General features: G+C 39.4%; 1 protein-coding gene across 10 annotated transcripts in view; it reads right to left on the bottom strand.

The window, feature by feature from the left end:
• The window catches only part of ATP2B2 (ATPase plasma membrane Ca2+ transporting 2), a gene marked incomplete at its 5' end in the record, with an annotated part of 183,588 nt that overhangs the window by 62,954 nt on the left and 104,118 nt on the right, over positions 1 to 16,516 (bottom strand). For all 10 annotated transcript variants that reach the window (XM_082004632.1, XM_082004634.1, XM_082004635.1 and 7 more), the window contains 2 exons: positions 13,657 to 13,899; positions 16,087 to 16,301. In XM_082004632.1, coding sequence (XP_081860758.1) covers positions 13,657 to 13,899; positions 16,087 to 16,301 — 458 coding nt within the window. The remainder of the gene's footprint in view (positions 1 to 13,656; positions 13,900 to 16,086; positions 16,302 to 16,516) is intronic.

The raw sequence follows: 16,516 nt of genomic DNA, 5'->3' as shown, positions 1-16,516 counted from the left end.
GCCATTGCAGCTTTGTTTAAGTGCAACAAGAACTGTTGACAAGTAACCTATATAATCAAAATAATTAGACACAGCAATTGTTACTAACTTACCTTAATTAACAACCAATTTACTTTAAATATAGTCGAAGTACAAGGTTTCACTTCAAGCTAGCTATAAAGAAGCAAGAGCATGTTTCTCCCCTATTACCAATATCATTAGAACACAGACCAGAGTGACAATGTGCTACTTCTAAACTAAACTGATTACAATTAAGAAAAGATTAATAGATTTTATAAATTTCTGATAGTTTGTTCCATATATTTGTCAAATACTTGCTATATTTTCATGAATGACAAATGAGCTGAATGTTAGAAAAATTGCACTTAATTGCAGAATTGTAATTGGCACCTCCATAATGACAACCAAAACATCTGCTACCTTGTTTTAGATGTATTAAACTGAGGTTTTTACTGCATGCTGGTATTAGACTGGCTTCATGAGTTGCAGGCAGAGAAAAGAGAGATAGGAGACAAACTGCATAATGTTGAGCTGATTAGGTAGTGAAAATTCAATTTCTCAGGTAGAGAAAATTCAATTTCAAGGCAACGTCTCCAGTTTGAAAGGTGTATTTCCAAATTAGAACCAATACTAGGGATTTCCACGAGCTTTGCTAACACTAAAAGCATTAGTTCTAGGGCTGAGACCTCATCTTTTAGATTTGAGGAGAGAGAGGTACATTTTCTTTAGTTGTAGCAGTGATCTAGCCAGCAATTGTACATTTGGAAAATCTCCTTTGAGCCACTAATACACACTTTAGTAATCTATCAACAGTCTTCTCCCTATCATCTTAAGCCTTTCTCTCACCAAGGTTGCCTATGAAAACCTTATTCAAAGTTTCTGAACATGTCATCATCAAAATTCCAGTTGCATAATCTTCCTCACTTTTAATTATCTAGTTAAGTCTCTTGATCAAAATTAATCACATTTTTAAGAACATCTCCACTAGTAGTCTGAAGTGCATCTCATGCACGCTTTCTACTAGCCACTGTACATGAATTTTAACCACGAAGTGGTGAAACGCACACCTTCTGTTCTATGTTATCTACATAGACCAACTCTCATTTTAATTTGCATTACCTTCTCTGTGCTTTTTGCTAATTAGAACTGGAAATTTTGTAGTTCACTGTAGACATTAAATCATCATTTTTGGCTACTGAATCAGTGGGGGAAAAAAACACACAAAAAACCAAACACTGCCACTATCTGAAAAATGTGTACTGTGATAACGATTATATAGTAGAAGAATTTAATCATCACATGAAATAACAGAAAATGCGTGGCCTTTACATATGCACATCAAAAGCCTGGATTTCAACAATAGAAACAGTATTTACAGGTAACTGATATGTGCATACAGTCTTCATTTGCACAAAACTTTTTAATACTTTGGATTTTCTACTAAATATATCTCAGATAGGAAAACTAAATTTCTAGAAAGGCCAAGCCAAAGCAAAAATTAGTCTTAATACTCACTGCCTTTCTGGTTGCAGCACAATTACAAACAGATTGTATAGCTTAAGGAGCTAAATTTAGTAAAGTGCAAAGCAATTCTAGCCACATGAAACGTAAAAGGAAGTTTTTTCATTTGACTTAAGCTACTTATTATAACCCATCATAATTATACATCTTCTCTGTTAATACTACTCATTTCCAGAGTAAGGAAAAGGGTTCTTCAAGCATCCATTTCTAAATTAGTCTAAAAACACTAACAGCAGCTATTTCACTTATCATACAAAATGTGCCCCTCTTTAAATCTATACTAGCACATATCAGCTGAAGCTATTTTTAAATTGGTTTTGGTTAGTTAGGGGTTGTTTTTTTGGGAGGCAAATGTATGAGGTCAAGTGGATATAATATGTTACAGCAATGCTTATTTAATATTTTCTCAGAGGGATTTTTTTGCATGCTTGGTGGGGTAATGTCTGAGATGCATTATAAATTCAGTCAGGATACTAAGAACGATGCCTTTGCTGGGCAGAGTAGCAGATTGTGAGACGGCAGCCAATTTGTATCTGATTATTCATTCAGAAGGAAACGAGACAGGAATGATGGAGAGGTTGAACATCCTGTCCTTCTTTATAGGAAAATTCTCCCAGAAAAACTTGTCTCTCACCTCTTCCAAATATATATCGCCTAGCAAACCAGCACTGAGCACTGTCAACCCTTCTCCTTTGGAGTGAAGGGAAGCGTAAAGTAACTTAATTCTCTGCTCACTTGCATAAGTAGAAACCACAGAAAACTAACAATGGCATAAGAAATACGCGGTGAAACTTTTTAACATGCTCAATACTTTCATTCAGTTTTATGAACAATGAGCTACATCTACTGCCCAACGCTCACTCCTAATTTCAAATGGATGAGATGTCCCAGTGTCTCCATAAGGACTTGCCAGTAGCCAGCCATACTCTTTTGCTCTGTGTGTTTGCACTTAGACACGTGAGATGGGTTTGTAGTAGTACTTATTAAAGTTGTCCTAAATTTTGAAAACTTCCCTCTAGAAGCTTAATTTTTCCATGCAAGGTGTCCGCCAAAACAGCTTTCATTTCTTCAATGATGCTAAGGAACAGTGTAGTTTTGACTATGTTAAAATACTCTAGCAACCTTTCCTTTGAAAACTTTCCATTTCCTCTGAGAGACTCCAGCTGGGAAGAGGATTTTATGTAATGGATGCCTTCTGCCTTCTGTCTGTCAACGTCATATGCCCCTGAGAAACCAGCTCCATCAAAGTCATATGCCTTTGAGGAGTCAGTGCCCCTTGCAGTTTGCTCAGAATCTGTGGTTACAGTTCTTCAGAATCCCATCCATTCTAGAGATTTTTCCAGCTTATCTGGCACCATCTCTAAAAGCAGAAAGGCCATCATTTTTGGACACCTTCCCACACTCACTTGTAAATGACACAGAAATATGATTGACTGGAATCCAGAGGAGCCAAGAGCTTCACACAGAAGAGGAGAAAACTGGAAACTTGAAAGAAAAATTAGCAGTGGGGTCTACCTGCAGAAGAAAGCAGGAACTAGAATTTGAAACATAGTTTTTTACTTACTGTATATTTAATATCAACTTTCTAGGACTAGCTGTGACTCAAAATAAAATAAAAATAATATTTTAATATTATTTAATTTAATATTAATAAGGACCTGGGGGTGCTGGTTGACAGCCGGCTGAACATGAGCCGGCAGTGTGCCCAGGTGGCCAAAGAAGGCCAACAGCGTCCTGGCCTGTATCAGCAATAGTGTGGCCAGCAGGAGTAGGGAAGCGATCGTGCCCCTGTACTCGGCGCCGGTGAGGCCGCACCTCGAATCCTGTGTTCGTTGTTGAGCCCCTCACTACAAGAAGGATGCTGAGGTGCTTGAGTGTGTCCAAAGAAGGGCAACGAAGCTGGTGAGGGGTCTGGAGCACAAGTCTGATGACGAGTGGCTGAGGGAACTGAGGGTGTTCATTCTGGGGAAGAGGAGACTGAGGGGAGACCTCATCGTGCTCTGCAACTACCTGAAAGGGGGGTGTGGTGAGGTGGGTGTTGGTCTCGTCTCCCAAGGAACCAGTGATAGGACGAGAGGAAATGGCCTCAAGTTGCTCCAAGGGAGGTTTAGATTGGATATTAGGAAAAATTTCTTTACCGAGAGCGTGGTCAAGCATTGGAACAGGCTGCCCAGGGAGGTGGTGGAGTCGCCATCTCTGGAAGTGTTCAAAAACGTGTGGATGTGGCACTTCAGGGCATGGTTTTGGGGGCACAGTGGTGTTGGATTGATGGTTGGACTTGATGATCTTGAAGGTCCTTTCCAACCTTAGTGATTCTGTGATTTTTCTTACATTAACAGAAAAATAATAAATCCTATATAAGCGCAGTTCCATTCACAAGGAATAGCATTGCCAAGTCGATTTAAAGTCTTTTTCAAGTCTGTAAAGTAACTCCTGCACAGTTACTGCTCTGAAATTAGAAAGATGTTTTCTGCCGTATACTTTATTGCTGATCGGTTGTATTTCAGGCATTGTACCAGCTGAGGGGTTTTTGGGTTGTTTGTGGTGGTGCTGGTTTTTTTCCCCCCAGAGGAATAAACTACATTGGAGTTCTGAGCGTAAAAAGAAAACTTACTAAAAACTATATAGTATATAATATCTATTATATATTTATGTAACATAGATCTGAAAGAAAATTAATGTCATATTTCATTATGAAGTGATTCACCCACCACATTGTTTTATAATAAGCCTGTTTGTATATCTTTGATTATAAAGCCACTACCGTTTTCTATAAAATTGATATTGAAGTATCACATTTTAAATTATTATCTTCCTGTTCCTGCTGACAGAGAGCACAAAGAAAACCTGCATTAACACAGATGTGCCTGAACTAAATGGTTCACACCCACTCATGTAAGAACAAAAGCTCCCATCAGGAAAACATGCTCCCTGATGATAGCCCCTCCTAAGTGTTAACGCTAAATTCTAACCAGCGTTATCAATCAGCCCCAAAGTTTGATGAGTTTATCTCAGTAGGGTATCATAGGCATGAAAAGAAGTACATATTAAAATCATCCATTGTGCCGACATATTAACAAAAAAACCCCCAAAAAAGCTCCTAAAAATAATCAGACAACAATAAGCAATATTTATATATCTAGATGAAAACACTTTGAAATACCTTGCAGGGAACATTGACTTTTAAAGCCTACATTCATCAACGTGCCTGTTTGGGGATGGCTGGCAGTTATCCCTGTAAGTGAATCATCTCATGCCAGTACAAGATGAGTGGAAAAATAAGAACATGAAAGTAAGATAAATCACAGAAAAGAAAATCCTATGCAAGGTAACAGGAAAAACATTTGTTGCATCATAGCAAGTTAAAAATCTAATTTACCCATTTTCATACGAGCAGGCAGGGGGAGGGGAGGGCTAATGTAAATGATATTATAGTAACAAAAAGCTTCCAAGTGACTGTCAGTCCTGTTTATAATCTCGTAGTGATTATGTATTGCAACAGGAATAAGTGGAATCTGCAGTTACCAAACTGTGCAGGCAAAGGCGGCCACTGTGAAGGAGGCCTTTATGACCTTGTTTTCTGTCACATGAAGAAAGAAAATAAAGAAATATAATTTAACTTGATCATAAACTTTTAGCTAGTATGGGAGTAATTTGTCATGCTACGTTCTGCGGTGCGGGATTATCTCATTTATCCATCTTGTCTTCCCGTGCTCCGCTCCTCTGTTGCTGAGGCCGGAGCGTCACCCCTTGCTTTGACGGAAAAGGAGACTAGGGACCAAGGAGCAGAGTTGTCAGGAGCTGCAGCCCTCCTGTTGCCACATTCATTTACAATTACAGTTTATAATGAGGACTTCAGTGAAAGAACTAGCTCCGAGCACGTCGTCTTCTCTACGTATAACGTTTCTGCCATACTGTGGGGAGACCTGCGTCGCCTCTGACAGCCCGGCCGCTACGGAAAACACACAACCTTCCAGAGAGGTCAACCGTGTCACCAGCAGATTTACAGGACGGCCCTGCTCTGATCTCTGCTCCCTAATCCCTCTTTGCTTAGGTAAATCCATCCCACAGCCAACTGCCGAGCAGCTTTCTGGGCAGCTGATTGCATTCCACCCCTCACTTACAATTCTCAAACAAGGGGACTTTATTAGAAAAAAGCCTTTTGCTGGCAAGACACAGCCCCTGTGCCCCAACAGCAGAAAGCGCATGACCGGGATAGCGGCGTGTCCGCTGCTTTACGCATTCAAGTAGTCTTTTCTAAACACAGTTATTTCAATTATTAATTCAGTAGCCAATTTAGTGAGAAAAGCTATATTTGTACTTCTTATTATATAAAGTTTCAATGGCAAGCGATGTGTGAACATCATTACTCTCTGCTAATTGCCGTTCCTAGAAGCAGAGACAATTAACTACATGATCTATTCTCTCTAATAATTATTATTTACACAGTAAATAATATGCACACTATAGGTTGGGTTTTTTCTGCCTAGCTTATTCTGAGAAAATGCTTACCAAGGACTTTATGAAAAAGCTTTGAAGAAAATATTGTTGGGCTTTTTTTGGTAATGATCCTCATGCTTATATATAGAAAGATACTTTGGCCTGTATTGTCTGCTCCCATCTATAATGCATTTATCTACATTATACATGTGTATAACACTGGGAACAAAAAATGGAAAATGAGATAAAGATGTAAATTTTCCCCCAATGGTAATAATTTTGCTTATGAAATTAAAACTCTCACAAAACATACAGATTTTTAGAAATCAGTTCAATCAAGTTTCAATCAAATCAAATAATTTTTAAATTTTCAATGGCTCAAATGTACCATTTAGCTGGAGATTCAGAAATGCTACAGACAATATCTTAATGCCATCACCTAAGCACTTCAAAAACATGAGCATATACAATTCTTACAAATTTCCATTACCAAACTAACGTGCTGAATGCAGCCAATAAAAGACTTACAGTACTATCCTCAAGTTACTTGACTCATAAGACAGCCTGACAGACCCAAATCCAACCCTACTGAGTTGGAGGATGTCACCCTGAAAACCATGCATTGATTTTCGGCACGATATTCTGCAAAGTACGTTTTCCTCTGTGTTTCTCCTCGTATTGTATATTTAGTAACTTATTGTACCCCTAAGGTTGCAGAACACAAACTGTAGAACCTGGAGCAGAGCTTCATGAGTTCATACAAATCCACTTGTTCTTCTTCAGACGGTGACAAAATCAGTATGTTTGAATTCCTACACCAGTTCAGCCAGTTCCTACACTGTTTGCCAGCTGAGGATTCTCCCCTCAGTACATAATTCTATGACATTTTCTGGATGGCTTTAAGTACACTAGAAGTAGACCCCGCAGTGACAGCGCAGGAAGATGATTCAAGCCTGTTGCTCCTTCCTCTTGCCTCCCTCATCCAAAGCCAGATGACACCGACAACAAGCCAGTCCAGTGGGCTAATTTGCAAAAATTCATCCCAGATATGTTTCACACAGTTTACTGATTTCCAGTATTATTATGTAAGGATAAAACCTTCCACAGATCTATCCTTACATAAAAATGGCTGTCAAATAGCACTCCTCCCTATCCTTCTCAACCTTAAAACACAAATTACTAAAATCTTGACACATTATCTAAAGGTAGAATTTATTTTTGAGCATTGCCTGAGGAAAGAAAGCAAAGGTAAAAAAAAAAAAACAAAACATTACGAAGGATGGCCTTTGCTCAGATTGTCACCAAAATTCATTCAAACCCTGCTGTACCAAAATTACTAGTGCAAAGCTCCCTGTGAGCAGAGCTTGCGACTGTATGCGGAGCAGTGAAATAGGGAAAGCCGCACAGCTGTGAAGAGGGGGCACGCTGTGAAGAATATCTGCAAACTCTGCTGCTGCCAAGTTACAATCATCTTTCTTTCTCACGTTCCAGTTTTACCTTTTTTCCGCTCGATGTGCCCTCGTTTGCAACATCCTGTTGTCTGGAGTTCTCATTCCTTCACCCACTGCCTCTTCTTCCCTAAAGCTGACCTGGTTTCTTACAGGCAGGTCAACACTGACCGGCAACTTGACTGTCTGCCTGATAAATGACGGATCTTTCTCATAGGCTTCAAGTCAACAACTGGAGCTGCCAGTTATATTTGTGGCTTAATACTAATGGTAGGGAACTACAGAAGTAATAAAACAGAATTTAGGCCAGGGCATTTACTTGGGTTGTCATTTAATGTTATCATAAATGAAAGCTTTCCTCAATCTATCCTTATTAATTTTTTTTACCACTTCTGTCCCCATTTCTGTCCTCATTTTTTGTGCATGCATTTTTGTTGGGGTTTTTTAAAGTATAACTTAGAACATTGTTAGCAGCAATGGGTGAACTTATTTGGATAAAGTAAGAGAAGACCTGAACCTTCACGTACAGTAAAAACAAACGGTAATATTACCTGTATTTTAACACAAGAAACAAAGAGCTTGAAGTTTTAAGAAAAACGTACCTTAGAGTAAGAATATCTTTCAAATACCAAAATAACTACAAATGCAGTTTGGAGGATAAAAGCTATTTTCTCATGGTTCTCCTTTGAGTAAAAAAGAGAATTCTAGTGACATAAAATAGCAGTTTCATTTAGCACGACTGCCCGTGGCAGACAGCTACAATAAAGTACAGGCTCTTTTGCTGTTGCCTCAGGAAACACAAATTCTGACGATTCCCTATTGATAGATGTGGCATAGTATGATCGATCGGGTTTTGAGCTTTGTGTAAAAATGAAATAAACAGTCTCTCCTAAACAGTTACAGTCTTATTCTTCCATTCTAGTACGAAAAAAAGACTTCATATAAATACACAGACACATAAATAAATGTATATAGACAGATAAAAAAGGTCTATGGTCTGTCAGATAAGAATTAGAGAGCTGCAAGCAACTACTGTTAAAAAGATATGACATTTCAATCCTCTTTTCCATCACTGGTAACTGTAAACATTAATATGGGGAAATGTGTAAGTTTCTCAAGTTTTTAACTGATTCAGTAGGAAACCTCCAAATATCCATATTCCCAAAACAACTTTAAAGTTGTTTTCAAGAAGGCCTTACTACATTGAAAGTGATGAAACTATGAAAGGTAAAAGGAAATTACAGTAAATTTCCGTTCGCTAATGTGCGTGTGCATATATATATATGTATTGCTCTTGAGACAATTTTTTTCATCTGATGAAACAAACCACGAAATAGACAATGTTAATTCAGGTATTTGATAAGTGAAATCCAGTCTTTAAATTTGATTTCAAAATGATGAAATCTGTGAGAGAGAAGCGTATTTTGTACTTTGCATACCTTTTCAAAGACCATTTCTGACAGGAACATTATGTCTCCCAACAACCCGGATAGTTGTACTGCTTTTGGATGCAGATATATTCCTCACAAATAAAAAGAACCCTTCACTTGGTGACTACACCCGTGTGCTCAATACCCACAGTAGATTTTCATCTATTCCTTCAAAGCAGCTGTTGTGCTAGAATCTTATTTTCCATTACTTTTACCTTTTCACTTCTGCAGAATGTAATTTCTTCTTACGGTTTTCATATATTATGGGTTACATACCTGCTCTGCCAGCCTCCCTCCACCCCTCTTCTCCAAGCAAGTATGAAGTGCATTCATTGCAGTATTCTGCCTCAGTCAAAAGAACTCTTGAACCGCTGCCAGTATAGAGTTAGAAATGTTGTTCCACTTACTAAAATAAGATAGTTGATTATATATTCAGGAAAAAGTAATTACGCAAATCAAGAAGGTGAATTAACACCTTCCTTTCTCTCCTAGTAAATCTCAACGGCTGCGTCTACGTCGCAGCTCCACCCTACTGCTCCGCGCCGCGTGGCCCTGCAGCCGGCCCGCCCCAGCACCGTCCTCCCATGGAGGGTAACCGTCGCCCTCCCCCAGAAAAAGCTCCTCTCAGGGAAGCTTGTGGGGAGTCCCTGTTCCTCCCTGCTGGGGTTATTTGGGGCCCTCAAAGCCATGCCTGCAGCCTTGTGAGGAGAGGTCTGTCTGAGCGCACAGTGACGACCCGCATCTAGGCCTGGGGTAGGAACGTGGTTGGAACTTGGGTGCTGGCAGCAACCTTGGTATCTTCACTGTTTTCTTAGGCAGATGTTACAGTGTTCTTCCAACTATGATAAACAGGAAACATCGCTTTCTCTGTTCTGGCTGCAGTAAAATTGTTTGCATTCTTTTCTTCTTTTTTTTTTTCCTTCATTCATTCCCTTTGGTTTTATCCGATAGATGCCTTTTTGTTCCGAAGGTTTTACAAGGTCACATTCATTACCTGAGGAGCATTTACTAACGTATAGACTAACATATGTTTGCTTCATTTCCTAAGTTGGCAGAAGCTGTGGAAGGGAGGGAACATTTTGCACTTTTCTGCGACATCTCTGTCTTTTTTTCCTTCAAGATGCTCAGTTAAAGGATGCCGCTACGCTGTGCCACAGACTGTGTAAATGCAATAAATGATACTTCAGACTGTCAGAACTGAAAACAGTCCCCCTGGTGCAGATCCAGATATTCACCTGGTGCTGAAAATCACTCGACTATGTAATAATTGTGATCTCTTCTTGATATGAACACATTATACCCATCCACCACAGCATGTCGTCCATGCCCTCTGACAGTTTTGAGGAAATTAGAAGAAGAAATACTTTTATAATTAAAACTGAATTTACGCTAGCAAGAGCTCAGTAGAAGAGTTCAAATCACTAGTTTTGGTATTTGGAGTTTCTCTTTCATCATTGCTCCGTGATATCCAAGATCAATGTACTTCTGCTCCAAGTGTGATCAAAGTATTCCCAAAATGCAAATTTTGTTTTCAGACTACGAGATGCTTTACAGTCCTCATCACAGCTCGCATGCAAAGATGTAAGAAGTCTAATTTTTTCTGTGTGGGAAAGCTATCTAAAACATTAATACTGGAAAAGAAAGGTTTTCTGGAGAACGGCTTCACACAAACAGCGTAAAAGCATCATTAAAGTTGCTCTGAAGCTAATGGAATGTAAAATCAGCTCACCCAGTAACTTAATCCTTGGAAAGCATTAAAAAGAACTATATTTAATGATTCTATTGTTCAATTGGAATAATTTGTGTTTAATTTCTCAGGGAAATTAAAATCTTTTATCCCAAGCAGTGATATTATTTTCTTTTTATATTTTTATCAATGGTTCAATTGCCTCTTAATCAAAAGACAATGCAAAAGGGAATATTTCTCATTCAGCAGAGCATCTTGACTAATTTTATGGTCCCATATGTGATCACTCTGAACAGAAGTTTATACAAAGCCCAATTTACAGCATCAGCATACGCATAACTAGATAACTAAAAATAGAATATGTAAAATTCAATCTTAGCAAAATAACAGTTATATGCCCTTTGGGTTTGAGCTGGTATTCACAATTTGATTAAATATGCTCTAAGAATGAGTGCACAAGTATGCATTCACTATTAGCAGCTAGAAAAATAATTCTGTATACTTCATCCTGGAAACAACTCCCTGACGTATTTTTTACTGTATTTATTTATGGTTTAAAATTAATGAGGACTATAGAACGATACCTTGTACCTTAAACTTTAGCTTAAGCGTGTTATGAACAGCGGATAAAATGAACTCCTCTGATATTGGAGTTGTTTTTCTTGTGGGGTCCATATCGCAAGGCCTGATCTTATGAAGCTGCTGTTGGAGCTGAAAAATCACCATTAATTCTACACAGATAAGTTTAAGTAGTCATCTGATACGCATCCAGAACAGAGGTGACTTCCAGAGGATTTCACCCATTTATCAATTTTACAGAGAATCAGCCTCTGTGCAAAGCTAAAAGAGAACTAAAATGGTGAAATATTGACTCATTTTAATAGGCACACATAACTACTTTCAACAAGAAGCAATGAAGTCAAGCCAGAGTAAAAAAAAAAAAAAAAAATTCAAAATTATATTGAGACCAAAGTGAAATTTTAGACTAGAAGTGTTTCAGTCAAATGAGACTATTACCACAAGAGAAAGGCAGAACATTAAACTTAATATTACAGACGCATCACTCTGGAAAGTCCGATGCCTTACTTGGAAATCCCGGAGAGCGCAAACTGGTACGGAAGTTGAACAGAAACGTTTTGTTACTGTGATTGATCTCAAGCATTCAAAATGAACAGCAAAATATAAAACAGATGAAGCACAGCTGACACTGAGTCTTGCTCTGCCACTCAGACCTGACTTACCTACCAGCCGAGCTGCCTGCCCTCTGCCTTGCTCATTTTTAGGAATGAGGAAAATTCTGCCAACGTTGGTAACATTCTCTCAAAGCCCTCCCAAAGTCAGACTCCACAGTGACCACTAGGACTTATGCTGGTGACTAGCATTACCGCTGTAGCAGTTATACAAATTTATATAGCTACCTATTAACCTTCGTCCTAATTTATCTCTATTACCTTGTCTTAATCCCAGCCTGTGTGTTGAGGATGAGTTTGATTCTATTTCTCTTTCTACAGAAGGAAGTACCTAGCCTTACTCAGGCTTAACAATATTAAAATAACAGAGATATATGTTCCTCTCCCCAACAACCAAATGTTATACCTATTTACGAAAGCATGATTTACCCAATTTTCCTACTAATTTACGAATATGCAAATTAGATTCCAAAAAGCCACTGCCACAAAATACCCACACTGAGCTATTACACAGCATTTACACTGAACCCCCTGAGAATGGAAGATCACCGTCTTTCATTTCATCTAAGCTGGCTGATTTTGACCTGGACAGACCATAGGAAAAGGACAGAATAAGATCCGTCGGGATTCGGCTGGGAACTGGTGCTGCTGGTTGGATGCTCACAGCTGAAACCGGTGCGTGGCTGAGCGCTGCTTTTCCAGTGCTACCTGAATTCACGGTCAGCAGGGCCAGCTCCAGCCTCAGCTGACGAGAGCTGTTTGTCTCTACAGCGCAACTGAAGAGGCACACTCGCGTTGCTGGCCGGCATCGGCTGCGAAACGGCAACTAACAGCGGCTTCCCGAGCTGACGGAGGGTTTGTGCGATCCCTTGGCCGCTCTTGGCGCGGGGAGCGGCTCCAGCTGCCTCAGGGGCTGGTTCTCCCCACGTTTCCCGTCCCAGAAAGCTTTCAGTGAGAACAGAATAGTGAGCACATCACAGCACAGACGACTCTGAAGGGTGCCTAAGCCGTGTTTAGACTTCAGACACTAAGCCTGGCTAAACAAGCCTCAGAAGCAGTCATTCCAAAACACCTGAGCTGCAAACACGCTTCGCGTACCTGTGTCAGGATTCTCTAAACATTCTTCTTCCAAGTGTTGGCTGTTACTAATATCCAGGTATTTACATAGCAAGAATTAAAGGAAATAGATGCTCCAGCACTCAGTAGTATTTCACCAATTGTTTTCCGTGATTCTATTTTAACAGACTACTTTTAAAACAAATGTGAAGTGCATGCAAGACTATATTACGCAGCCTAGCATAGAGCTATAAAAAGGACAATACATAAATTCATAAACTAAAAAAAAACGTATTTGTTCTGCAATATTAAGATTAAGCTTGACCTTTCAAAGAACAAATCTGTTGGAATTGGAAAAGCTTTCGGCCTCTTACTTTGCTCTGTACAGAACAATCTAGTGCCACAAGCAAACAGGGTATTTCCATTTTGCCCTGCTTTACAGACTGAATAAAATAATTCTGGATGTAATTCACTTGAAACCAGAATGAATAAAGATCATTAACCTCACTGATTTAACCAATCCAACTTGTCCTATTTGAAAAATTAATTGGAAGTTCTCAGACACACAAAAATAATTTTACACATACGAAGTCTCAGTGAAAACTAGCTGTGTTAGCAAATTTACCTGCACCAAAACGGGGCCATCCCAATCTAACAATAGCTGGGGTTTTTTAAATGTGGCATGGTCTTGTACTTACAAGTACATCCCTATCCTTAAAGGCAAAAGATAAAATATGTCATTTTTACAGGACCTCATTTTGAGGTCCTCAACAGTATTTAACACTTCATCATCAACAACAGGATGTTAAAGAATTAACATTGCTTAAAAAAATTACAACCCTTTCTGCTACGTTTCATTTTATTGACAGAAAAAGCCTACTTACCAGAATTTTTGTAGTATAAGCGCTGTTGATAGCAATTGCATTAACCAGCAAATCAAGCGTTTTGGCGGGTACAGAATCTGGGTCAGGGATCTCTTTGTAGTGGACATCACCAACATAGGCTTGGACGACCGTCATCCGGTTGGTTGTTAGTGTCCCTGTTTTGTCGGAGCAGATGGCTGTAGCGTTACCCATAGTTTCACAAGCATCTAAGTGGCGAACCAAATTGTTATCCTTCATCATTTTCTGAGAAAAAGCAAAATAAAAAACCTTCAAGATTTGCTTTGACAGATTTTTAACATCAGTTATAAAAAGCAAAAAATCTCATCATTAGTCTTGTTCAGGAGAACATGATGCTTACTAAACTAGAACTTTCATCGGGGCCAATAACCCAAGCCCTAGTTACCAAAGGTGACCAAGCAGTGACTACCCCTGAAATAATTTCGCCTTTGACAAACCGACATGGCTCCATCATTTCCATCATTTTTTGCAGTACATACCCATTTTGAGGAATAGCTAGAACAGCGAAGATTAGCTAAAGAAACTGAAGATAAGAGGATTTTTTAAACAGTATCATTATAACAAGTATTAGACTTCTTTTTCATAGTACTTCCGATGCCAGGATGTTATCTCGCAGCACACAGTGGGAGTATGCATTTTGGGAAAGGAAGAAAATAACACACACAAAAAAACCCCCATACCCATAGAAACCCACAATGCATATTTTTCACAAGATGCACAGTCATCCTGGACATGCATGTTATCCTTGTTGGTGTGTTTTCACCGTGCCAATCACCCCAGCCTTACTGTCAAACAGCATCTTACGCTGACAGGGCACAGTGTCACCCGTTGTACACAAAGCTGCAGGGCAGTTTGATAGTGCCAATATAGACACACCTGTATGCGCTGCATGTGTCGGGTGAAGGACATAAGGAGAACGGGAAAATATTTTAAAAGCAGCTACAGTCTTTATTAGGAAAATCCCGTGCTTGAGATGTGCTCTTCTTTTCTAATAATGATGACGGTTGGCTACATATAAATCAAGCTATTCCTAATATTCATAAGTTAATTTGTTTACATACTAAATGGAAATAAAACTTTACAAAATCTTCATCTAATATTCCCAGAATGTTTAAATAAGGCCCATCTGACTAAATTGCTAAAACAATCTGAGAAATTTCCTAGATAGATAATGGAGTAATCCACAAGTCCAGGGGAGGAGTGGCTGGAGAGCAGCCCGGCAGAAAGGGACCTGGGGGTGCTGGTTGACAGCCGGCTGAACATGAGCCAGCAGTGTGCCCAGGTGGCCAAGGAGGCCAACAGCGTCCTGGCCTGTATCAGGAATAGTGTGGCCAGCAGGAGTAGGGAAGTGATTGTGCCCTTGTACTGGGCACTGGTGAGGCCACACCTCGAATCCTGTGTTCAGTGTTGGGCCCCTCACTACAAGAAGGATGTTGAGGTGCTGGAGCGTGTCCAGAGAAGGGCAACGAAGCTGGTGAGGGGGCTGGAGCACAAGTCTGATGAGAAGCGGCTGAGGGAACCGGGGTTGTTTAGTCTGGAGAAGAGGAGGCTGAGGGGAGACCTTACTGCTCTCTACAACTACCTGAAAGGGGGTTGTGGTGACCGAGGGTGTTGGTCTCTTCTCCCAAGCAACCAGCGATAGGACAAGAGGAAATGGCCTCAAGTTGCGCCAGAGGAGGTTTAGACTGGATATTAGGAAAAATTTCTTCACTGAGAGGGTGGTCAGGCATTGGAACAGGCTGCCCAGGGAGGTGGTGGAGTCGCCATCTCTGGAAGTGTTCAAAAAACATGTGGATGTGGCACTTCAGGACATGGTTTAGGGAACATGGTGGTGCTGGATTAATGGTTGGACTTGATGATCTTGAAGGTCCTTTCCAACCTAGTGATTCTGTGATTTTAATCTGCTCTAATTTCCTAATAGAATCATTTACATTGGCGACAAAGAACTTCAACTGCATTTAAGTAAAGTACATGAAAGCACCAGTGAAACTCTTAATTTCTTTGCAAAGTGTTCCTGAAGACTTCAAATCTTTGTCAAAACTTTGTGCTATTGCACAAGAAAATTTGAAGACAAAGTTATTCTACATCAAAAGACTGGACTATTCTCATAGTAAATTTTGCTCAATAAATTCCTGGTAACCTTGCAAACTAAGTAGGCATTTCTACTGTCTGATATTCCTGCACTGTATAGTTTTAAAGTTATGTATTCGAATACACACGTATTTGCATTTTTGTCAAAAATACTTTCAACATAAAGCAAAGTTTCACTTCAAAGAAAGTTCACTCTCATTAGCATTTTGAGCACATTAATTTACAGGGCAATTTTCATCGCACCTGGTAAAACCTGAAGACGCACTAGCAAACTCAACCAAACAGTATTTTTCTCCCATAATTATTTTTAATGTTTCTTACCTTTACAGAGTAAGCCAGAGAAATAGTGACAGCAAGTGGAAGTCCCTCAGGAACAGCAACCACAAGCACAGTAACACCAATAATGAAGAATTTAACAAAATACTGAACGTAGACAGGGGTGCACTCAGGCAACCACTGTTTCTTGTTGACCACAAACGTGTCAATGGCAAAATATAGTACCAAAATTATTACAGTGATGGCAGACATCACCAAACCTGAAAATAGAAATAATCAGTTACTATAAAACAAAACACAATTAAAACCACGTGCAATTAGAAATCTACAGTTGAATTTGATATGAAACTACTCTCTTACTCTACATGACATTTTTCACCCGTACCAATAATGATAATAATGACAGATTTTACAATGTGGAAAAACATTATTATAGTACATTTACAACAGCCATACATTCCAGTTAATAAGGAAA

Source organism: Phaethon aethereus, assembly GCF_964289735.1.
Source record: "Phaethon aethereus genome assembly, chromosome: 11".
NCBI lineage: Eukaryota > Metazoa > Chordata > Aves > Phaethontiformes > Phaethontidae > Phaethon > Phaethon aethereus.
Note: the sequence above shows the minus strand (reverse complement) of the source record. Positions and strands in the feature narration are given on the sequence as shown.